The sequence below is a fragment of the Hypanus sabinus genome, chromosome 4 (assembly GCF_030144855.1).
Source record: "Hypanus sabinus isolate sHypSab1 chromosome 4, sHypSab1.hap1, whole genome shotgun sequence".
NCBI classification, from domain to species: domain Eukaryota; kingdom Metazoa; phylum Chordata; class Chondrichthyes; order Myliobatiformes; family Dasyatidae; genus Hypanus; species Hypanus sabinus.
Genome location: NC_082709.1, coordinates 33,140,154 through 33,164,280, shown reverse-complemented (window position 1 = coordinate 33,164,280; position 24,127 = coordinate 33,140,154). Strand labels below are relative to the sequence as shown.

Sequence of the window (24,127 nt, the reverse complement as noted above, 5' to 3'; positions counted from 1 at the left end):
GTAGTTCATCACAGCAGGTAAAGATGTGTTTGGTTTTAGAATCATGTTGAAAATGGCAGAAGTTGCAAAGAATGTTGTGTTGGGTGCAGAGGGGCATGGATGGTAGGTGAGGACAAGAGCAACTCTATTCCTGTAAAGCGGCAGGATGATGGAGTGGGCGCATAAATCTAGGAAATGAAGGAGATACTGGTGAGGGCAACATCAATGGTGGAGGAAGAGAAACGCTAGTCTTTGAAGAAGGACATTTCTGATGTCCTGAAAAGGAAAGTACTCACTCAGTATTTTCTTCAAGACAGCAAAGAAGTTAAATGGTAATGGCATCTTTTTAATAGTTTTCTTACGGCTAAGATTACCAGTCTGATTTTAATTGTGTTTTTTGTTTCTCCCTGTTGATTGTCACTTTGAACTACATGTTGTTAAGTAATGCTAAAATACTGAAAGTTTGAAGGGAATGGCATGGAATTTGTAACCAGTGGCATAGAAAATATGTTTGCACTTACTGTCAAGAAAGTTGTGCAAAAAGATCGGGAGATATCCGTACCATGTTCCTGACTTCATTTGCTGTCAGGAGTCAGTTTTGGGACAGCTGGCATTCAACAACAGCGCCCTCTAGTTGATGAGCCAAACATTGAAGACTTCTTAACGACACCAATACTGGACACGAAAAGTACAATTTTTAAACATTTAATAGCACATAATAAAGACTGAACATGCATGCATTTAGAATTAAATGCTGAAATACTATAAGCTTTTTAAGAAATAGAAAAGTACTCTTTATGATTTAAAATTCCTTTGCATTTAAGGTAAGAATGGTATTAAATGTAATTACACTTCATTCACTCTAACCATGTTCAGGCCATTTTACAATGAGAGGAACTCGTAAATACTGAATCTTTCATCTGATTTTTGGAAATTATGCTGGAGACGACCACTAGTCAGTGTAGCCTGTGGAGAAAAGTGAATTATAGATGGCAATCTCGACTTCTCCACACATGGTTGCACTTGCTCACACTACTAGGTTTGTTGTTAATTTCATTGTGTAATGATGGGGAAGCTGATGTCACTACAACATCAGCAGTTGGGTCATTGTGTGGTATTCTGGCTTCACGAGCCAATAAATAGAATCATATTATACATCCAATCATAAACGAGAGAAAATCTGCAGATGCTAGAAATCCAAGTGACTCCCTCTGGTGCTCCTGCCCCCTTTTCTTTCTTCCATGGTCTTCTGTCTATTTCACCTATCAGCTTCCAAGTTCTTTACTTCATCCCTCTTCCTTTGGGCTTCACCTTGTGTTTCTCTTCCCCCAAGCCCGCCACCTTTTAAATCTACTCCTCAGCTTTTTTTCTCCAGCCCTGCCGAAAGGTTTTGGCCTGAAACATCGACAGTACTCTTTTCCTAGATGCCCCCTGGCCTGCTGAGTTTCTCAGCATTTTGTGTGTGTTGCTCATATGGGACATTTGGATTTTGTTGTAAATTCACCATCTTCTGGTCTTATTTTCTAGGGATTAATGTGGCAACAATAGTTTAAAGGGTCAATAATAAAATCTGTCCAGTAATTTGGGTGTACAAATGGGGCTTGGATAAAAGTTTTAGCATTAAGAAATTAGCAATCAGTGTCAGTCAAGGTGAAATGGGATGCAGTCTTTTTGCTTGGCACAGGGAAAAGCTGCTCCACCTTACCTTGGCATTCTGTCTTATACTATTTTGAACTTACTTTTCCCCTCATCCATCTGTATTGTTCACAGAACTATTTCATTGAATGCATGTACATTTCTCCTGGGCATTTTCTGAAGTTAAACTGCAATACAGGTTGTGAAAAGGGAGAAGCCTTGAATAAATTTTTCAGTCATCTTTAATGTTTGTCCACCCCTCTGGTCAATGTGAAACTTAAATAGTGGTCACAGAGCTTTCTGCCCTCAGTTCCCCAAATGTGGGCTTTCTTTGCAGTGCAGAACAGGCTTGAATATGCAATAATGCCAATTTGGGAGATTGCCATGCTCTATTTCAGCAACCACTGCTAATGAAACCAGTCAGAATAACCTCACACAGCTGTGGAGGTACATCCAAGAGCAAAATCAACATTGATTATTGGATATCAGCATTCTTAATAATTTATAGTGTTCATGGGAACATAGTAAACATATTATCAATGTGTTACAGAATTTCTCTCTTGTAGTAAAGATGTTAAAATTTCAAGACATTTGTTTGATTCTGAATAAAAGAATGTTTTTTTATGAAGTATCATTTGAAACAATACTGCAATTGAACACTTTAATCTGCCAGAAAATTATACATTATCTTTAATTATTTTTACTACATCCAGATTGACAAGTAAATAATCCCTAAGGATGATGGAAACATGCAAGCTGAAGCCAGTTGTATCCTATGTCCTCAAGCTGTCATAACCATTCATATTATTATGCATGTTCATGCATTGCAACAGTGATTCTGTTCTGTGAAACCTCAGTTGTTAATACACAAGCCAAATGTTCTAAATATCTTTGGTCAGTTATAACAAAGCTTAACTTCCGTATTGTTTTCTGTTTCATGCTATGAGGAGATTTAAAGGTCATATTGTCCTTGAGCATCTGACTGTGTATTTAGTGAGTCATGGCATCCAAGAGCAGACAAATCTGTACAAATTTCAGCTTATATTTGAGAAAATCTGTTTATCTGACTCTGAGCTATTGGTAAAACTAAACTTTTGTCTCCACCAGGTTTTATTGATTTTATTGTGGAACCAACCTTCTCTGTTCTGACAGATATAGCTGAAAAAATAATAACACCTCTTATAGAGGAAGCTTCTCAATCTGAGACTGAATTTCAACGACAAAGGTTTGTATGGTATTTTTTCAACAATATTCTTGGCAATTGTTTGTGCTTTTAAGTGACAACAATTTAAATCAGATTGAAGAAATATGTAAAACTTAATTGCAGTGTAAATATCGACCACTTTCTTTGATGTGGTTATTGCTCATTCATATGGAAGATGCCTAACAGTAATTGTAGCGAGGCCGGAATTTAAAACTAGAAAATGCCCAAATTTATTTGATTGAGATTGATATTTATTTTGAACATCGTGTTAAACTTGTAAATCAGGATACTGCTGCACTGATAAAAAGAATCAATTGCTCCTTATAGTAGCCATATTAGGTAATATGTAGGCTGTACATCTTCTTACTTGTAAATGGCTTATTATTGTCACGTGTACTGAAATGCAATGAAAATTTTGTTTTGCATGCCATCTATTCAGATAATTTCAAATCATAAGTATATAGAGGTAATACAAGGTAAAAGCAATAACAGAATGCAGAATATAGTGTAACAGTTACAGAGAAATTGTAGTGTTGATAGGTATTACGGTGCAATGACTATGACAAGATAGATTGTGATGTTAAGAATTCAGAATCAGAAACAAATTTAATATCACTGGCATATGTCATAAAATTATTTGTTTTGCAGTAGCAGTACATTGCAATAATAAAAGAAACTGTAAATTACAATAAGCAATATATATGATTAAATTAAATAAATGCTGCACACAGAGCAAATAAAAGGGGAAAAAAGTAGTGAAGTTGTGTTCTTTGGTTCATGTTCCATTCAGAAATTTGATGGCATAGGGTAAGAAGCTCTTCCTAAAATGTTGACTGTGTGCCTTTAGTCTCCTGTATCTCCTCCTAGATCGTAGCAAAGAGAAGAGGGCATGTCATGTGTGATGGACCTCCTTATTGATGCATGCTGTCTTTTTGAGACTGCCTGTTGAAGATGTCCTTGATGCTGGGAAAGCTACTGCCCATAATGGAGCTGGCTCAGTCAGCAATTTTGCTCAGCTGTTTCCAATCCTGTGCAGTGGGCCCTCCGTACCAGGTGGTGAGGCAACCAGTTAGAATGCTCTCCCTGGTACATCTATAGAAATTTACGAGAGTGTTTGGTGACATACCAAGTCTCCTCAAACTCCTAATGAAATTTTCTATAGCTGCTGTTGTGCCTTCTTTGTAATTTCATCAATATGTTGGGCTCAGGATAGATCTTTAGAGATGTTGACAATTGAAACTGCTCACTCTTTCTGCTGCTGATCCCTCAAAGAGGACTGCTGTGTATTCCCTCAGTTGCCAATTCCTGAAGTCCACAATTAATTCTTTGGTTCCTTAGTCTTACTGATGTTGAGTGCAAAGTTGGTACTGCAGCACAGCTCAACCAGGTGATAAATCTCACTCCTTTATGTCTCCTCATCACCATGTGAAATGCTGCCAACCATAGATGAGTCATAAGCAAATTTATAGATGGCATTTGAACTGTGCCTAGCCACAGAATCATGGGTTTAGAGAGAGTAGAGCAGTAGGTATCCTTGAGGACCTGCAAACCCAGAGCTGATGTACATCCAATTCTGTCTCTAACTTCAATCAGAATTGCTTTCTTGCTCTTAATATGGCATCCCATAGCTTGTACCCGGACATCTTGTATAGTTCTTGATTTCTCTTGATAGTATTGAATTCCTCTTGCTAGTACATTTATGAAGTAGAGGATTAATCATAAATATTGAATGAGAAAGCAGGCTAGAAGGGCAGAATGCCTCCTATTTTCTTCCTCTTCATACAGGTGAAATTGCACCTGATTTAAAAGCGTGGGGGGGGGGGGGTCACAAATTCAAAAATCAATTTTCTGCTCACTCGGCTGTTTCCTAAGCTCCTCTTTGCAGTGGAGTTGAGGTCAACCTGTCAATGGATTTTGATTGACTTTAAGAATACAAAAGATGTTCTTGTCCCTCTTTTAGTGGAAGTTTTTGCACCCATATTTGTAGGGCATTTCCATTCCCAAGACCAACCATGTAATTTCGACCACTCCCCTCCCCAGCATCCTCATGCCCAACTTACACCAAGCTCTCTGAATACTTTACTACAAGACTAAGGAAGTGCTGCACTGCTGAATAGGCCATCTTTTGGATGATATCCCAACCTCTGGTGTCACTATAAAGAGGAGGAGGTGGATTACTTTGATGTCCTGATATCCTTTGACATTCTGGCATCAATCCTCAGTCAATATCACAGAAGAAGTAGCTGATGATGATCTTAGAGTTGTTTGTGGGTTCTTGCTGTGTACATCACCTGCTGTGTTTCCAGTATTGAAGCATAATTGCAAATTAAAAAGTACTTCATTGGCTGGAAAGTTCTTTGAGGTCCCAAGGCTCTGGATAAAACACCAGTCTGTCTTTCTGTACATAGTTACTTGCAATTGGTAATTGTTTTATTATTGTCATGAGTAACAAGGTAGAGTGAAAAATATTGTTTTGCATGACATCAATACAAATCACTTCATCGTCTATCCAATGGGGTACTATAGGGTAAAAGCAATAATGGAACCTGGTGTGGAGAAAGTACAGTGCAATAAGAAGCAAGGTTATAACAAGGTCAATAATAATCTTAAGGGTCCAACTTATCATACCAGTAAACATTCAATAGTCTTGTAACAGAGGAATAGAAGTTGTCTTTCAGCTTGGTGATAAATGCTTTCAGTTTTTGTATGTTCTGCTCCATAGGAAGGGGTAGAAGAAAGAATATTCTGGGTGGGAATGGTCTTTGATTATGTTGGCTGCTTTCCTGAGGCAGTGGAGGGGAGGCTGGTTTTCAAAATGTGCTGAGCAATGTTCCCAACTCTCTGCAATTTCTTGAAGTCCAGAGGCAGAGCGGTTACTATACTAAGGTGTAATGCATTCAGATATGATGCCTTCTATCTACATCTATGTGAAATTCCCTTAGTCTCCTGAGGAAGGAGAGACCCTGGTGCACTTTCTTATCCATGGTATCTGCGTAGGACCAGACAGGATATTAGTGATGTTTGCACTGAAGAACTTGGAGCTCTCAACCATCTTCACCACAGCACTGTTAATATAAACATGAACATATACCCATCTTGAAGTCAATGATTAGCTCTTTGTTTGGCTAACTTTCAGGGAAATGTTGTCGTCATGACATGTTGTCTCTAGGCTATCAATCTCCTTCCTGTACTCTAACTCATTGTTATTTGAGATCTGGCCTACTGTAGAGGTATCACTCGCAAACTTGTAGATGGAGTTAGAATGGAACCTAGCCACGCTTTTGTGATTGTATAGGGAGTAAATAAGGGGCTGAGGACACAGACTCTAGGATACCTGTGTTGAGAATAATTGTGACAGTGCTGTTCTGGCCTGTCCTTGTTGATTGGGGTCTTCTGATCAGGAAATCAAGGATTTATTTTCAAAGAAAGGGGTTGAGTTCCATGTCTAGGAGTTTGCTAGGAATTGTGGTATTGAATTGTAGGGTATTGAATTATGGCAAAAAGGTTGAAGTGAAGTCTTATGATAGAAAATAAAGCCAGATGCCTAGAGGCAACATAAGGAGCATGACAGCTTTGTTATAATGCTCTTGACTGCATTGGTATGATGTTAGTTAACGTTTCATTTGAGAGGTTCCAACTTCAGTTCCTTTACAGTAAAGAAATATCGCCCTAGAATTTTTTAGTCCACAATGAGATAAACACCACTGTACAATGAAAAAGAATTGGAATTAGCTCACATAATTTCCTAGTATGAATGTGAAGAGAGAGAGAGAGACTAGCTCCATCCATTGCAATGACATCCTGTACAGGGACAGGTTCTTTCACCATTAATGCCATAGGTGAGCAGAACAGAACAGGACCCACTGACACAGATGCATTCTTCCAGCTTACTCAGCACATAAGATCTACTAAAAGTTAATTAACTTGATAAAAATTAAAAAGGTAAAGAAAAAAGACTTAAAAACATTTATTTTTGAATATAATTACATTGCCACTCTCATTCAGTCTCAGTGGCTGTACCCTCTATTGAAATAAATAGGGAATTCATTCCTGCTACACGTTGTTTAAACAGACCCACCGAATGAAATTGTCATTTATGGAGATAAACTGTTCAAAAATATCCATAACTGGCTGATGGCAATTTTGAAACTTGTAGTCTCGCACAGAAGTTCCAAAATTAGGGACATTTATGTGGGAAAACTTCAGCAATAACATGAAAAAAATGCTGATATTTCCACAGAGCAAGAGATTCTGCAGATGCTGGAAATATTGTGCAACACACACAAGACACTTGAGGAACTCAGCAAGTCAGGCATCGTTGATGGAGAGAAATAAACAGTTGACATGTCAGGCTGAGACCTTTCAGTAATACTGGACAGGAAGGGGGAAGAAGCCAGAATAACAGACTCGCCAGTGAAGTGCTGCCTCACCTGGAGAGGTTGTTTGAGGCCCTGACTAGAGGTGATGGAAGAGGTGTCGGTGTAGCACTTGTCACACTTGCAGGAACAAGTGCCTGGAGAATAATTAGTCAGGACGGAGAAGTGGACACGGGAGTCACGTGGAGAACTATCCCTACAAAAGCAGAGCAATTAAGAGAAGGTCTGAAAATAGATGCAGTGATGCTCCATTTCCACCCCATCTGTTCTCAGGATTTGGCTTTCCATTTGAAAATATCTGAAATGTCCCCTTTTTTCAAAGAATAGATGTTCCTTTCCACCAGCATTGATGCTGTCCTCACTAGCATCTCCTCCATTTCCCACATAATCTATCCTCAACACATCCTCCCATCACCTTAACGTGGATATGTTTCCCCTTGTCCTTACCTACCACCCCTTGAGCATCCATATGCAGCACATCATTCTCTGTAACTTTCACCATCTCTGCTGCTCCAGTTGTGGCTCCTCTACATTGGCGAGACCTGATGCGGATCAGGGAAGTGCTTTGACAAGCACCTTCACTCTGACCACCTCAAAAGGCAGTATCTCTTGGTGTCAACCATTTCAATTCAACTTTTCATTCCCATTCTGACATGTCTGTGCATCACTTCCGCTACTGATACAATGAGGTCACATTCATGTTGAAGGAGCAACACCTCATATTCCATCTGGGTAGTGATTTCTGTTACCTCCGGTAATTTTACCCCTCCCTCCTTGGTCTCTTTTTCCATTCCTCATTCTAGTTACCCTCTCACCCCTTCTCTTCTCCTTACCTGCCCATCACCTCTCTCTGGTTCCCCTCTTCCTTCCCTTTCTTCCATGGTCTGCTGTTCTTTCCTTATCAGATTCCTTCTTCTGCAGCTTCTTACTTCATTCTCCCCTCCGCACCCCCACCTGAGCACCCTCATCTGATCTCCCTATTACCTGCCAGTTTGTACTCCTTCCCCTCCTCCACCTTCCTGTTCTGGCTTCTCCCTCCTTCCTTTCCAGTTCTGATGAATGATCACAGCCTGAAGCATCGACTGTTTGTTGCCCTCCAGAGATGCTGCCTGACTTGCTGTGTTCCTCCAATATTTTACGAACTTTTCCATAAGGTCTGGAAAATGAGCACCTGAACAGGTAGGAGGGTGATTTTAGCCTTACTGATCTCATGCACCATACATTGGGTGGATGGAATATTGTATGAGCAATTTCATGAAATCATATCACATACTCGCTTTCTAAGATCATAGGAATCTTGCACAGAATAAACAAAAGGACAGAAACTGGACAGGCAGACAAGAAAGAAAACCAAACAGGAAATTTTAAATGCAAAATGTGAATACCAATTTCACCAACTGTTATTTTCAGCGCTTAATGCTGATTTATGTCGTGGCAAAAATTCCTCTTTAGCATTCATGATGATAATTGCTTCATGACTCTGCTATGACTCACAAGAATCTCATTGAGTTGCTAAAGCGTGTCACACAGGTGTTGTTTTGATATTCATTTAGCACTATCGAAAGACTTGGGATTTAAAATACTTCATGCATTTCTAAATGAAAATTCATATTCCATTTTAAAGAATGTTGCATTTGCTATGACCTCTCGCCTTAAGAGTATAGTCAGCGGTGCTGCAATTATTGGAGGTGACAGCACCGATAGTATTACATTATTTGCTTAATGTCACAAATGCAAGAAATATCCCAGGGAGGAATTAAATATGCTCTGGAACAGGAGGAAAAGGTTTAGTATATTTTTATAATGCCTTTTATCCTCAGAATGGAACAGAGCATATTTTATTATAATGCAGATTTGTGTAGACCAAAATTATGCCTACAAGGAAAGGAATAAATTAAGTGACTAATCTGCTCACCACTTGCTTTGGAGGGGGAAGAAATCCTGGCCAGAATACCAGATGTGCATGTGCAATAGTGCTTCATCTTTAACTATATTAATTTTAATTAAATCTTGCCATTGTCATGATTTGAAGAGGAACTGTATCTGAATAGTGCAGACAACAGTGCAGTCCTCCCTCAATACTGCATTGTAGAATCAAACATTATCTCATGAAGTGCAGGGAGAAAATTTATAACTTTCAACTGAGAAGCAGGACTTGCGCAATACAGTTGAGCCGATGGTTAACTAATGCCCTTCCCTTGGACAACATTGGTGGCTTGGAGAGGGGAGACTTGCAGCTTGGGCAACTGCCGGTCTTCCATACAACAAAACCTTGCAAGGTTTTCAAGGTGCAAATCCCTGGTTTATCGAGACTAATGGAGGCCTAAATGATAGTCACATTAAAGATATATTATAATATATTTCCTTTAATTCATTTGAAGACGTTATAGGAGAAACTGCAAAATTCTATTTGTAAAGCATTTTACACAAGTATCCCACTTGATTTTTTAGAGGACTGATGGCAGATAAAATTTAATACAGACAAATGTGAGGTGTTGCACATTGGGAGGACAAGCCAGAGTAGGACACTCAAAGTGAACGCAAGGACACTAATGAATGCTTGTAACAAAGAGGTCTGGGAATACAAATCTATAATTCATTGAAAATGGTGGCACAGGTAGACTGAGTTGTAAGAACAGCTTTTGGCACATTGGCCTTTATAAATCGAAGTATTGAGTGCAGGAGTTGGGATAGTATGTTGATGTTCAAAGTTCAAAGTACAAATAGAATTTTATTATCAGAGTATATATATGCCACCACATACAACCCTGAGATTCATTTCCCTGTGGGCATACTCAGCAAGTCTATAGAATCATAACTACAACAGGGTCAATGTACGATCAAGACAACAAATATAAATAAATAGCAGTAAATAGAGAGAACGTGAAATAACAAGATAAAGAAACATTAAAGTGAGATCACTGGTTGTGAGAGCATCTCAACGGATGGACAAATGGGTATAATTATCCCCTTTTGTTCAAGATTTATTAATATATTTCTCATTAAAAAGCAGGTGTATCAATAATATTTAAAGAATACAGAAAAAAATTATAAGGATGTTGCCAGGACTTGCAGACCTGAATTATACAGAAAAGTTGAGTAGGTCCAGATTTTATTCCCAGGAGTGTAGGAAAATAAGGAGAGAATGGTTAGATGTACATAAGACTAACGGGAATAGATTGGGTAAATACAAGCAGACTTTACACACACGAGGTTGGGTGAGACATAGGTTAAAGGTGAAAGATGAAATGTTTAAGGGAGATCTTCTTCAAATAGATTGAGGTGCAAGTGTGGAACAAGCTGTCAGTGGAAGTGATGGATGCAGGTATGATCTCAACACTTAAGAGAAATGTGTGTAAGTATATGAGTGGCTGAGGAGGTGGTGTAAGGGGCAGGGTTTCAGATTTCTGGATCATCTGGTCCCTCCTGGGGTAAGATATGATATGTACAATAAGACCAGGTTACCCCTGAACCCAAGAAGGATCAATATCTTTGTGGATAGGTTTTCCAAAGCAGAGCTGTTGGGGAAGGGAAGAGCTGTTGGCTAAGATGGCGAAGGGATGGGAACTGGAGTGATGGGAGTGAAGGTGGAGCAGTTGGTGTACAAGTCGATGCAGTGCCTAGTGAGACTGTGAGTAAGGACAGGCAGATGACAGAGCAAAATTGCAGTCAGTGGGAAGCAGAGAAGTGTAACATGGGAGCAAGATCAAAAAGGAAATATTGAATGGTGGAGCAGGCTTGATGGGCCAGATGGCCTACTCCTGCTCCTATTTCCTATGTTCTTAATATTAACCTGGAAGTGTTATATTTGAATGCACACAGTATACAGTATAAGGGAGATGTTCTTGTAGCATAGTTAGCGACTGGCAGGTATGACATTATAGCCACGCATCACTGAGAAGTGGCTGAAAGAAGATCTTAGTTAGCAGCTTAACATCTAAGGATACACATTGTATTGAAAGGACAGACAAGAAGGCAGAGGGGATGGGTGGCTCAGTTGGTAAAAAAATGAAATCAAATCCTTCGAAGCAGACTACATAAGATCAGAACACATTGAATCGTTATGGATAATGTTAAGAAACAACAATTTTTAAAGGATGCTAATGGGAGTTATATAACAGGCCTCTGAAGAGTGTCCGGAATGTGGGATATAAATTAAAATGGGAAATAGAAAAGGCATATAATAAGGACAATGTTATGATAGTCATGAGGGATTTCAATATGCAAGTAGATTGGGAAAATCAGGGTGATGCTGAATCCCAAGAGAAGAAAGTTGTAGAATGCCTATGAGATGGTTCTTTGGAGCAGTTTGTGGCTGATCCCACTGGAGGGAAGGCGATTCTAGAATGGGTTCTGTGTAATGAGCCAGATTTGATCAGGAATCTTAACATAAAGGAACACTTGGGGTGCAGTGATCATAACATGTTAGCATTCACCCTGCAGTTTGAGAGGGAGAAGATAAAGTCAGATGTATCAGTATTACAATGGAGTAAAGGGAATTACAGAGGCACTCACAGGGATGATGACAGAACAGCAATGGCTGCAGTTTCTGGAATTAATTTGGAAAGATACATCCTAAAGATTAAGTTTTCTCAAGGGAAAATGAAGCAACGGTGGCTGACAAGGGAGGTCAAAGACAACACAAAAGCAAGTGAGAGGGCATGTAATATAGCAGCAATTAGTTGGAAGTTGGAGGATTGGGAACATTTAAAAACCAACAGAAGGCAACTAAAAAAACCCCTAAGGAGAGAAAAAAATGAAATGTGAAGGTAAGCTAGCTAATCATATCAATGACGATACCAAAATATTTTACAGAGTAAAAGAGAGGCAAAAGTGGGTATTGGACCACTGGAAAATGATGCTGGAGAAGTCATATTGGGGGACAAAGAAATGGCAGACTTGGACAGTTTAAGAGAATGGGCAAAGATGTGACAGATGGAATCTAGTGTAGGAAAGTGTACAGTCATGCACTTTGGTAGAAGGAATAAAGGTGTTGACCATTTTCTAAATGGTGAGGAAATTAGAAGTGCAAAGGGGCTTTGGAGTCCTTGTGCAGGATTCCCTAAAGGTTAACTTGCAGGTTGAGTCAGTGGGAAACGCAATGTCAGCTTTCATCTTAAGAGGACTAGTATCTAAGAGTAAGGATGTTATTCTGGGGCTTTATAAATCACTGTTCAAACTGACCTTGGAGCATTGTGAGCAATTTTGGGCCCTTTATCTAAGAAAAGATATTCTGGCATTGGTGAGGGATCAGAGGAGGTTCATGAGAATGATTCTGGGGATGGAAGGGTTAATTATGAGGAGCATTTGATGGCTCTGGACTTGGACACTCTGGAGGTTACAAGAAAGAGGGGGGAACTCATTGAAACCTATCAGATATTGAAAGGCCTAGATAGAGTGAATGTGGAGAGGATGATTCCTCTAGCGGGTAGGTTTAAGTCCAGAGTGCACAACCTCAGGAGAGCGCCATCGATTTAGAACTGAGATGAGAAGGTTGTGAATCTGTGGAATTGATTGCCATGGATGGCTGTGGAGGCCAAGTCATTGAGAATTTTTAAAGTAGAGGTTGAGAGATTTTTGGTTAGACAGGGCATCAAAGGCTACAGGGAGAAAGCAGGAGAACAGGGTTCTTGATGGACCAAGTGGCCTAATTCTGCTTTTGTCTTAAGGACTAATGGTCTAATGGGAAGATATGGAGGTGTGGTGAACTACATATACCTGTCTGGACACGCCCCCTGATGACTGCTCCTGTGGCTCCTCCCACAGACCCCGGTATAAAGGCGATTGAGACCTGAGCCCGGCCCTCATTCTCCAGGATGTAGTATGGTGGTCAACTACTGCTTGTTCTTTCTTCCAGTCAATAAAAGCCGATATCTCGACTTCACGTCTCAGAAAGAGTTATTGATGGTGCATCAGGAGGGTATGGTCCAGGAATGGGTCAAAGGGACTAGGCAGGATAAAAATTTGGGGGCCAATGTCAGTGCAGTGGCTCTATGACTCTGTCAGTCACATAAGTGTGGCAGGACAGATGCTGTCAAGGGGCCCACTATCATGTTCCTCGTCCAGTGACTCAGTAATCCTAGTAATTTGCTGGAGTACATGATGCTGTGGGTTGTGAGCTGCTGGAAGCCACTTTGAATGCTGATAGTTAACACTACAATGAGAGCAGTCTGCATTTTAGAGTGGCAACTGGAGCTTCCACTGTAGCATCTAGAACTCTGGTGGGCACTGCATACTCCACAGAAAAAACTGAGATACAGGCTGATGTGCCATCAATAACTCACTCTGAGACGTGAAGTCAAGATATCGGCTTTTATTGACTGGAAGAAGGAACGAGCAGTGAGTGACCACCATACTACATCCTGGAGACTGAGAGGCCGGGCTCAGACCTCAATAGCCTTTATACCGGGGTCTGTGGGAGGAGCCACAGGAGCAGTCATCAGGGGGCGTGTCCAGACAGGTATATGTAGTTCACCACACAGGCCATTAGACAGAATGACGCAAGAATTATAGTTGTTTTCACAGTTATACTGATCATTATACTCACTTGTGCTGGCAATCATCACAAAAGCACATCTCTAAGGCAGTCATTTATTCAATCAAGTACATCCGGGAGCTGTACAAGATTAAATAAGCATGTCCCACTCCACTGCCCTCTTGCAATTGTCCTGCAAAGACTTATCATAATCCCTATTAAAGGCTATATTTAAATCTTCTTCCACTACGATACCTTAGCAGTGCATTCCAGACCCTATCTGTTCACCCTGCCCAAGGATGTTTTTTAATGTCACTTTGATTCTTTAGTTGTTGTCCACTATTTCTTCACTCCTCTACTAATAAGAACAATTTCTCCTTGTCAACCTTATTTTTATCCTTCATGATTTTAAGTATCTTTATCAAACTTCCTTTAAACATCCACGATTCTGAGAGCAACACTAGCTTCTTCAATCAATTCACAGAGCCAAAGACCCTCAAACTGGAATCATTTTAGGAAGTCTCTCTGCACCTTTTCCAAAGCCCTCCCATCACTCTCAAAGTGAGAGGCACAATATTCTAGTGATAACTGACCTGATGTTTTATTAAGCTTCATTATAACTTCTTTACTCTCACACTCTCTGCAAGTGTTTATAAGCCCAGATTCCTATATGCTTCTTAAACCACATTCTTAACTTCTCCTGCAATATTCAGTGATTTATACGTATTAATGCTTTGATCTCTTGGTTCTTGTGCCCCTTTTAGAAATGCGTTCTTATCTCATACTATCTTCGCTCATTCTTCCTGCCAAAATATAACATTTCATATCTCACATTATATTTCATCTGGCATCCAACAGGCCATTCCATAAACCTGTCAGTTTCTCCTTTAAGTCTTTTCCTTTACTCAATTTTTACAGGGCCACTACATCAATGATTCCAATTCCCTGTATGATTGGCACAGTCTTCTTTAAAGGGGTAAAACATGTAGATATGCCTGGCCCATTCTGGTTAATTCCTACTAAAAGTGGTTTCATCTTCCTCAAAAGAAAATGCATCATTGAGTATGAAGCTATTGTCATGAGTTGTCATTTGAATGGCTCCCGTTGAGTATGAGCTATGCAATGTGGGGGGATGTTTGCAACAGCACGTTAAGTTGAGTAAGAGAATGAGTGCCAGTGTGAAACATGCAGTGGTAAAAATTGTCTGTAGATGGGTGAGGAAGTACAGTAAATCGAGCAGCGAATGAGAGCAAGGATGCAGTTAATTAAAAATATGGCATTTGAAAGTGAATTCTCTTTGGCCATAATATCCCAGTCATAGAAAAGTACAGCACAGAAACAGGCCCTTCAGCCCATCTAGTCTGTGCCAAGCCATTTAAACTGCCTACTCCCTTCAAACTGCACTGGAGCCATAGTCCTTCATTCCCCTACCATCCATGTACCTTACAAACTTTTCTTAAATATTGGAATCGAGCTCACATACACACCTTGCTCTGGCAACTCATTCCACAATCTCATGAGTGAAGAAGTTCACCTCCCACCCCATGTTCCCCTTGTGTAAAATCTTTTTATCATTTCCTTCCCTTACGGTTGTTAATACTTAGAGTCACTGCACCTAGGTTTTGTTGCAGAACCTCTGGCATTGGCCCCTGAATATTTTCTCTTCCCACTACATCATAACGTTGGTCTGGGATGGGTGGGCTGCCTTTCCCCAACTCAAGAATGCAGGTCATTTCCTCTCAGTTTTACCTTTCTCACCAAGATTTCCATTAGTTTTCTGAAACAGTGGCCTGTGGTCTCCTTTACCACAATTATGAGGAAGAACTTCTTTTCCCAAAAGATGGTGGATTTGTGAAATGTATTGCCTTTGAAGGCTGTGGAAGCCAAGTCATTAGGTAACTTTAAAGCAGAGATTGATAGGTTCTTGATTTGACAGGACACCAGACGTTACAGGGAGGAGACAGAGGAATGGGGTTAAATCAGCCAAGGTGGAATGGCAGAACAGATTGAATGGGCCAAATGGCCTAATTCTACCTCTACGTCTTATGTTCCATTTCTTGTACCTATCCAATCTCCTAGGAGGATGTGAGGTGGTTTTAAATAATAAGTAATTCCCATTCTTTCTTGCTAATATAGCTGGTTATAAGCATTTTCTACATCATTATTTAGGTTGTTTTCATGTGTGAACTTCTACTGTAAGCTCCATGAGGTTATCCTTCAAACCATATACATCAATACTTGCAGAGTTCAGCAAAATGACCTGGATAGAGATCGTTGGCCTTTTTGGTCCCTCTCCAGTCTGAAACTAATAGCAGCACAAACTCGCAGATCAATTATCAACATAGACAATGGGTCAGATCTGCAGTCTGCAAAACTCAGCTTTCTAATATACACAAAGTTCCCATTTCATTAAACATAGACCATAGAACACTACAGCACAGTACAGGCCCTTCAGCCCACAATGTTCTGCCAACCTCTTAACCTGCTCTAAGGCCAATCTAGCCATTCCCTCTAATATAGTCTTCCATTTTTCTATCATTCATCTGCCTATCTTAGATTTACTTAAATATCTTTAATGCATCTGCCTCTGCCACCACTCCTGACAAGGCATTCCACACAGTCATCACTGTCTGTGTAAAAAACCTACCTCTATACTTGCTTCCAATCACCTTTCCAATCACCTTAGATATTTCCCCCCCCCCCCCCCCCCGGTATTAGCTATTTCTGCCCTGTGAAAAAGAAGTCTCTTGCTCTCCACTCAATCAATGCCTCTTAATCATCTTGTACATCTTTATCAAGTTGCCTGTCATCCTGCTTTCCAATGAGAAGAGCTCTAGTTTACTCAAACTATCCTGAAAAGGCATGCTCTCTCATCTGGTAGTATCCTGACAAATTAAATTTTCTACTTCTTTCCAATAATGAGTTGATCAGAACTGAACATAATACTCTAAGTGTGGTCTAACCATGGTTTTATAGAGTTATGACATTCCCCCATGGCTTTTGAACTCAATCCCCTAACTAATGAAAGCCAGAACACCATATTCCTTCATAACAGCCCTTATCAACTAGTGTGGCAACTTTGAAGATCTATGGATGTGGACCCCAAAATCCCTCTGTTCCTCCACACTGCTAAAAGTCCTGCCATTAGCCATGCATTCTCCCTTCAAATTTGACCTTCCAAAGTTAATCACTTCATACTTTTCTTGGTTGAACTTCACCTGCAACTTCTCAGACTATTTCCACATCCTGTCGATGTCCCATGGTAACCTACAACAACCTTTTACACCATCCACAGCACCACCAGCCTTCGTGTCATCTGCAAACTTACCAACCAGTCCATCCACTTGCTCACTTAAGTCATTTTTAAAAATCCCAAAGAGCAGGGGTAACAGAATAGATCTCTGTGAAACACTCAAGGCAGAATATGCTCCATCTACCTTCCATGGCCATAATTCTGAATCCACATTGCCAAGTTTCCCTGGATTCCGTGCCTCCTAACTTTCTGAATGAGCCCGCCATGGAGAACCTTATCCATATACGCCACATCCACTACTCTACCTTCAGCAATGTGCTTTGGCACATCCTCAGAGAATGCAAGCAGGCTCGTTAGACATGATCTGCCCCTCAGAAAGCCATGTTGACTATCTATAATCAGACTATGCTTCTCCAAATGCTCATAATTCCTGTCTCCTAGAAACTTCTCCAATAACTTGTTCACCATTGAACTAAGACTCGCTGCTGTATAATTCCCTGAGTTCCCTCTACTCCCTTTCTTGAACAAAGGAATAACATTTCCTGCCTTCCAGTCATCTGGTACTACTCCTGCTTCCAGGCTCAAAGATCATTGCCAAAGGTGCTGCAGTCCCTTCCCTCACACTGTAATAACCTGGGGTATATCCCATCTGGCCCCAGGGATTTGATGATCTTAGTGTTTTACGGAGGTTCCAGCAATCCTCTTTCTTAACATTGATGTGTCCTAGCGTACAGTATCAGCCTGTTTTACACTGTTCTCATACACGTCAAGGTCCTCTTACTGGTGCATACTGAAGCCAAGTGTTTAGTAAGAACTTCCTCCTCTAGATACATGTTTCCTCTTCTATACCTGATCACTCCTACCCTCACTCTAATTAACACCCTGTTCTTAACATTTGGGCCAAACACCTTGGCGTTTACCTTAATCCTACAATTGTCATTGCAGATTTTCTGAAATTTGCATTCTTGAACTTTCAATAGTTAGCATCTTTTCCTCATTCATAGTGTTGATTTTTAAGTTGTTTAAATGTGTTTATTGAAAAGTTTCAATGTTTTTGTGATCAAATGATTCTATCATTGTTGGCTAATTACATAGGTTAATTTAAGCTTCCTAACATGTATAAAGTTTGTATTGTAATCTTTTCACAAATGCTTGGTGTTGTTTCTTTTGTTTTTTTCTGCTGTTAGTAGGAGGTGCAATTGAGGAGCAACTAAGTACCTTTTGGTGTTATGTTTTCTTGGTAAATATAGACATTGAATGATAAAATACAAAATTTGACACTGAGATTAACTTTTCGCTAGGATTTTGAGAGGTTCTCTTTAATTTGTGATGTAGCACCATCTAGTGTTAGATTGCAGAGTTTCCCAGATTTACAGAACAGTGCAATATTTTCAACTTTAACGTTAATTTGATATATTTCTGCATTAGATTTTAGAATTTCCTAGTACAATTTCTTCATGGTTTAAATGTCTGGGATTGTCATGTCACTTGTGAAAGTTACTTAATTTTCTCCTGCCTCATCCAAATGTACATTATGAAAGGTTGGTGGAGTTTTATGTTTTCAGTTTTGCATGTGACACAATAGTTCAGGACACAGAGACAAGAAGAGAGATTGAACCTTGTATGGCTGAGACAAAAACAGACAGATTCTCGGGAGATTTCAGAAACAGATGGGAAACAGAGCACAATAGAGTTGGCAGATGGAGAGGAAGGGATTATTGGGACAGTCAGGAAGCACGAAGAGCAGATGGGGAATAATGCACATAAATGACAAAGGTCAGAGCTTGGAAGATTATAGGAGAAGAGTCACATCTTGCCAGAGAGACCAGAGCAAAGCTGGCAGATCGGAGTGCACTCATGATATAGCCAACAGTCACAAAGATAGAATTGAGCTGGGAGATCGCAGCAGATCCTTTTCTGAACACGGTTTCAGTTGCTGTTTTAACTCCAGACATAATGGGTAAGACAGAGATGCTTGAATGTCCCTGGATGACCTGCAGAGAGAAGGATTCATTGTACATGACCCGGAAGTAAAGTGGATGGCTCCTAGTGGTCAGCTGTCAGGGAAGCTGTCTCCTGTGTATCATTATCTCTGACCAACCAGCACTATTGCTTACCTAATCTCCTTGCTGTAAGTCTCTCTGGCTTTAAGTGAGGACATTTTGGCCCTAGTTCAAATGAAATCCCAGTTTAAACTGCCACTTTCCATCTGTTCTGAAAAAAAGGGATATGGAGCTAAACATTCTTTCTCTCTCTCTCTACCTCTCCCTCTCCCCCTCCCTCTCCCACTCCATGGATGATATGTTAAACTTCATTTCCTCTGCACTGCTGACCCTACCTGCCAGGTGCAGCACTGCTGTTTTTGTTATATATGCAGTAAATCAGCTTTCACCACCCCACTGCACAAACTGCTTAGATGATATTTTTAATGATCCCTTCAGGGACTGTACTATTTTTCAAATCTCACACCATCAAATCTAATCTAAAAGCCCTTCGTCCTTACAAATTACTGATTCATTTCTGAGCTCCCAAAGTCCTTGAACTTCCTGTCACCTCACAAATCCAGGCCGCCTTCTCTCCGAACTCCATGTCTGAATGGCTTCTCGCATGTTTCTTCCCCCATCACCTAATCAAAATAACTGCTATCAGATCCTAAATTTTGTAAGTAGCAAAGTAATCTACCTCTCTTCACCTATTGGCAGCCTTTCTCTTGGTTGACTACGCGCTCTTCAGCAAGATCCAGCTGGCTGGGACTGCATTTGCCAGCTTCTATCCTAATCAATGCAGTCATGGCCAGGGATTCCCCTGAGGTAGTTTTGCTTCCTTTTCCCATGCCATCATTTCTGTTGCTGTTGCCTTTGGCCTGTTCTTATTTTTCACATATGGGCAACATCATCTCAGAATCAGAGTCAGATTTATTATCACTGACATATGTCCTGAACTGTTTTGTTTTGTAGCAGCAGTGCTGTGCGAGACAGACAAATATTATTATAAATTCCAATGTAAAATGGTGTAAAAGGAAAATAGCAAAGTAGTGTTTATAGACCACCTGATGACAAAGGGAAAGAAGTTGATCCTAAAACAATGAGTGTGGGTCTTCTGGTTCCTGGGCCCTCCTCCCTGATGGAGTAATAAGAAGAGGGCATGTTCTGAATGGTGAGGGTCCTTAATGCTGGATGCCACCTTCTTTAGACACTGTCTTTTTATGAGATTGTCCACGTATATTGTTTTCTACGTGTATGATGCTGACCCTCACCTTTACTGCACCACCACCTCCATTAGCTCTCTCGACCCTCTTCCCACCTTAGTGTTAAAGTTGGCAACACACATACACGAGATGCTGGAAGAGCTCAGCAGGCCAGACAGCATCAAATCTCCGGTCCTGCTGAATGGTCTCGGCCCAAAGCGTCAACTGTATTTTTTCCATAGATGCTGCCTGGCCTACTGAGTTCATCCAGCAGTTTGTTTCTGTTGCTTGGATTTCCAGCATCTGCAGATTCTCTCTTGTGCTACTGCCTGGCCTGCTGATTTCCTCCAGTGTTTTGTGAATGTTGCTTGGATTTCCAGCATCTGCAGATTTTCTTTTGTTAGTGAATGGTTGGCAGCTGTTGGGCAAAGCTCCAGTAAATATTGTTTTGAAATTTAATTGATGTGTGTCTGAGTTTTAATCTTTTAGCCAAATCCTTTCATTTTCCTGTTCCCACTCTCCTCATGGCCATTTGGGACCTGCTTATTCTCTCAGTGCTACAGTCCAATACCCTGCAGTCAACATATCCAACATCAATGGTTTGCCACAACAGTGCTAGCCCTGAGCTGGCACAGAATCTGTGACGATCTTCCTCAGCAAAACTGCAAGGAATCTTAGTCAGCTCATGTTCCAAAGCTGGAGTCCATATGGAGCCCTTACTTTTAAATCTGTCAAACATTTCAGAATATTAATATTCAATTTATGTAAAGATGTGCGTACCCAAATGCACCAACATTTAGATGGGGTAAATGTTGGCAGTTCGGCCCAGAACTGGCAAGATCCTGTGCATTGGCCCTAGTCTGTGTCACAACTCTGCACTCTGGATATTGATTCTACTCTCCCTGATAATTGATATTGATGAGCTTCTGCCAACAAATCTGTACCATCACTAAAATCACTACCTCTGTGACTGGATGGTTAAAAAGAGAGGGAAAGCAGAAATAAGCCAATAATCATGAAATGCAGAATAGGAAACACTACAAAGTTGTTATTGATTCATTTTTCAGGTTGCAAGCATCAACAACAAGTTGAGCATTTCCTGGCCATCCCTAATTGCCTTCAGAGGTAACAGTAGACCGCTAATGTCCTTCTGATATCTCTTGGTACTCTTAAGTAGGAGTTCCAAGATTTGGACCCAGTGATGACGAAGAACTGATGATAAATTTCCAAGTCAGGAAGGTGTGAAGACTTGAAGGGAAACCTGCAAGTGGTGGTGTTCCTGTACACTCATTGCTCTTGTCCTTCTTGTTGTCAAAGATAAGTGTTTGGGAGGTGTTCCCAGAGTAATCTGTGCAGGTAACTAGAGTGCATTTTGTACAGGATACACAAGATGGCCACAACATCATACCTGACAATCTGTAATAGTGCAAATTAGGTATGATGTTGTGGCCATCACCAAATCATGGCTGAAGGATGGTTGTTGTTGGGAGCTGAATGTCCAAGGTTACATATTATATGGGAGGGATAGGAAGGTAGGCAGAAGGGGTGGTGTGGCTCAACTGGTAAAGAACGACATCAAACCAGTAGAAAGATGTGACCTAGGATCAGAAGATGTTGAATCCTTGTGGGTTGAGTAAGAAACTGCAAGGGTAAAAGGACATTGATGGCAGTTATATGCAGACCTCTCATCAATGGCTGGGAGGTAGAGCACAGATTAGAACAAGAAATAGAAAAGGCGAGTCAAAAGGGCAATGTTATGGTAGTCATGGGAGATTTTAACATGCAGGTCGATTGAGAAAATCAGATTGGTAATGAATCTCAAGAGAGTGAGTTTGTTGAGTGCCTAAGAGAGCAGTTGGTCATTGAGCCTACTAGGGGATCATCTATATTGAATTGGGTGTTATGTAATAAACCAGAGATGCTTAAGGTAAAAGAACCCATAGGAACCAATGATCACAATATGATTGAGTTCTAGTAGAAATTTGATAGTGTGAAAGTAAAGTCTGATGTGGCAGTATTTCAGTGGTAAGGGAAATTACAGTGGTATGAGAGAGGAGTTGGCAGAAGTAAATTGGAAGGAGCTGCTGGCAGGGGTGTCAGCAGAGCAGCAATGGTGTGCGTTTCTGGGGAAAATGAGGAAGGTGCAGGATAAGTGCATTTCAAAAATGAAGAAATACTCAAATGGTAAAATAATACAACCATGGCTCATAAGGGAAGTCAAAGCGATTGTAAAAGCAAAAGAAAGGGCTTTTTGAATAAAGCCCATGCCTTTCTGAATAAGCCTACCGTGTGGAACCTTGTCAAATGCCTTACTAAAATCCATGTAGATCACATCCACTGCACTACCCTCATCTATATGCCTGTTTACCTACTCAAAGAACTCTATCAGGCTTGTTAGGCATGATCTGCCCTTCACAAAGCCATGCTGACTGTCCCTGATCAGACCATGATTCTCTAAATGCCCATAGATCTTATCTCTAAGAATCTTTTACAACAGCTTTCCTACCACAGACATAAGGCTCACTGGTCTATAATTACCCGGACTATCCCTACTACCTTTTTTGATCAAGGGGACAACGTTCACCTCCCTCCAATCCTCCAGTACCATTCCCATGGACAACGAGGACATGAAGATCCTAGGCAGAGGCTCAGCAATCTCTTCCCTCGCCTTGTGGAGCAGCCTGGGGAATATTCCATCAGGTCCCAGGGACTTATCCGTCCTAATGTATATTAACAACTCCAACACCTCCTCTCCCTTAATATTAACATGCTCCAGAACATCAACCTCACTCATCTTGTCCTCACCGTCATCAAGTTCCCTCTCATTGGTGAATACTGAAGAGAAGTATTCATTGAGGACCTCGCTCACTTCCACAGCCTCCAGGCACATCTTCCCACTTTTATCTCTAATTGGTCCTACCTTCACTCCTGTCATCCTTTTTTTTCTTCATATAATTGAAGAATGCCTTGGGGTTTTCCTTTACCCTACTCACCAAGGCCTTCTCATGCCCCCTTCTTACTCTTCTCAGCCCCTTCTTAAGCTCCTTTCTTGCTTCCCTATATTCCTCAATAGACTCATCTGATCCTTGCTTCCTAAACCTCATGTATGCTGCCTTCTTCCACCTGACTAGATTTTCCACTTCACTTGTCAGCCATGCTTCCTTCACCCTGGCAATCTTTATCATCCTCACCAGGACAAATTTATCCCTAATATCCTGCAAGAGATCCTTAAACATTGACCACATGTCCATAGTACATTTCCCTGCAAAAACATCACCCCAATTAACACCCGCAAGTTCTAGCCTTATAGCCTCATAATTTGCCCTTCCCCAATTAAAAATTTTCCTCTCCTCTCTGATTCTATCCTTTTCCATGATAATGCTAAAGGCCAGGGAGCAGTGATCACTGTCCCCCAGATGCTCACCCACTGACAGATCTGTGACCTGACCCAGTTTGTTACTTCATACTAGATCTAGTATGGCATTCCTCTAGTTGGCCTGTGAACATACTGTGACAGGAATCCATCCTGGACACACTTAATAAACTCTGCCCCATCTAAATCCTTGGAACTAATCAAGTGTCAATCAATATTAGGGAAGTTAAAGTCACCCATGATAACAACCCTGTTATTTTTGCACCTTTCCAAAATCTGCCTCCCAATCTGCTCCTTGGTATCTCTGCTGCTACCAGGGGGCCCGTAGATTACTCCCAGTAGAGTAACTGCTCCCTTCCTGTTCCTGACTTCCACCCATACTGACTCAAAAGAGGATCCTGCTACATTACCCACCCTTTCTGCAGCTGTAATAATATCTCTGACCAGCAATGCTACCCCTCCTTCCCTTTTTCTGCCCTCTCTATCCCTTTTAAAACACTGAGATCCAGGAATATTGAGAATCCATTCCTGCCCTGGTGCCAGCCAAGTCTCCGTAATGGCCACTACATCATAATTCCATGTATGTATCCAAGCTCCCAGTTCATCACCTTTGTTCCTGATGTTTCTTGCATTGAAGTACACACA

At 40.8% G+C, this 24,127-nt stretch overlaps 2 protein-coding genes across 3 annotated transcripts in view; both read left to right on the top strand.

Annotated features, from left to right (window-relative positions):
- The window catches only part of LOC132392642 (uncharacterized), a 709,726-nt gene that overhangs the window by 33,903 nt on the left and 651,696 nt on the right, over positions 1 to 24,127 (top strand). The window lies entirely within an intron of this gene.
- The window catches only part of pde1a (phosphodiesterase 1A, calmodulin-dependent), a 449,561-nt gene that overhangs the window by 379,785 nt on the left and 45,649 nt on the right, over positions 1 to 24,127 (top strand). For both annotated transcript variants that reach the window (XM_059966798.1, XM_059966800.1), the window contains one exon: positions 2,722 to 2,839. In XM_059966798.1, the coding sequence (XP_059822781.1) occupies positions 2,722 to 2,839 (118 nt within the window). The remainder of the gene's footprint in view (positions 1 to 2,721; positions 2,840 to 24,127) is intronic.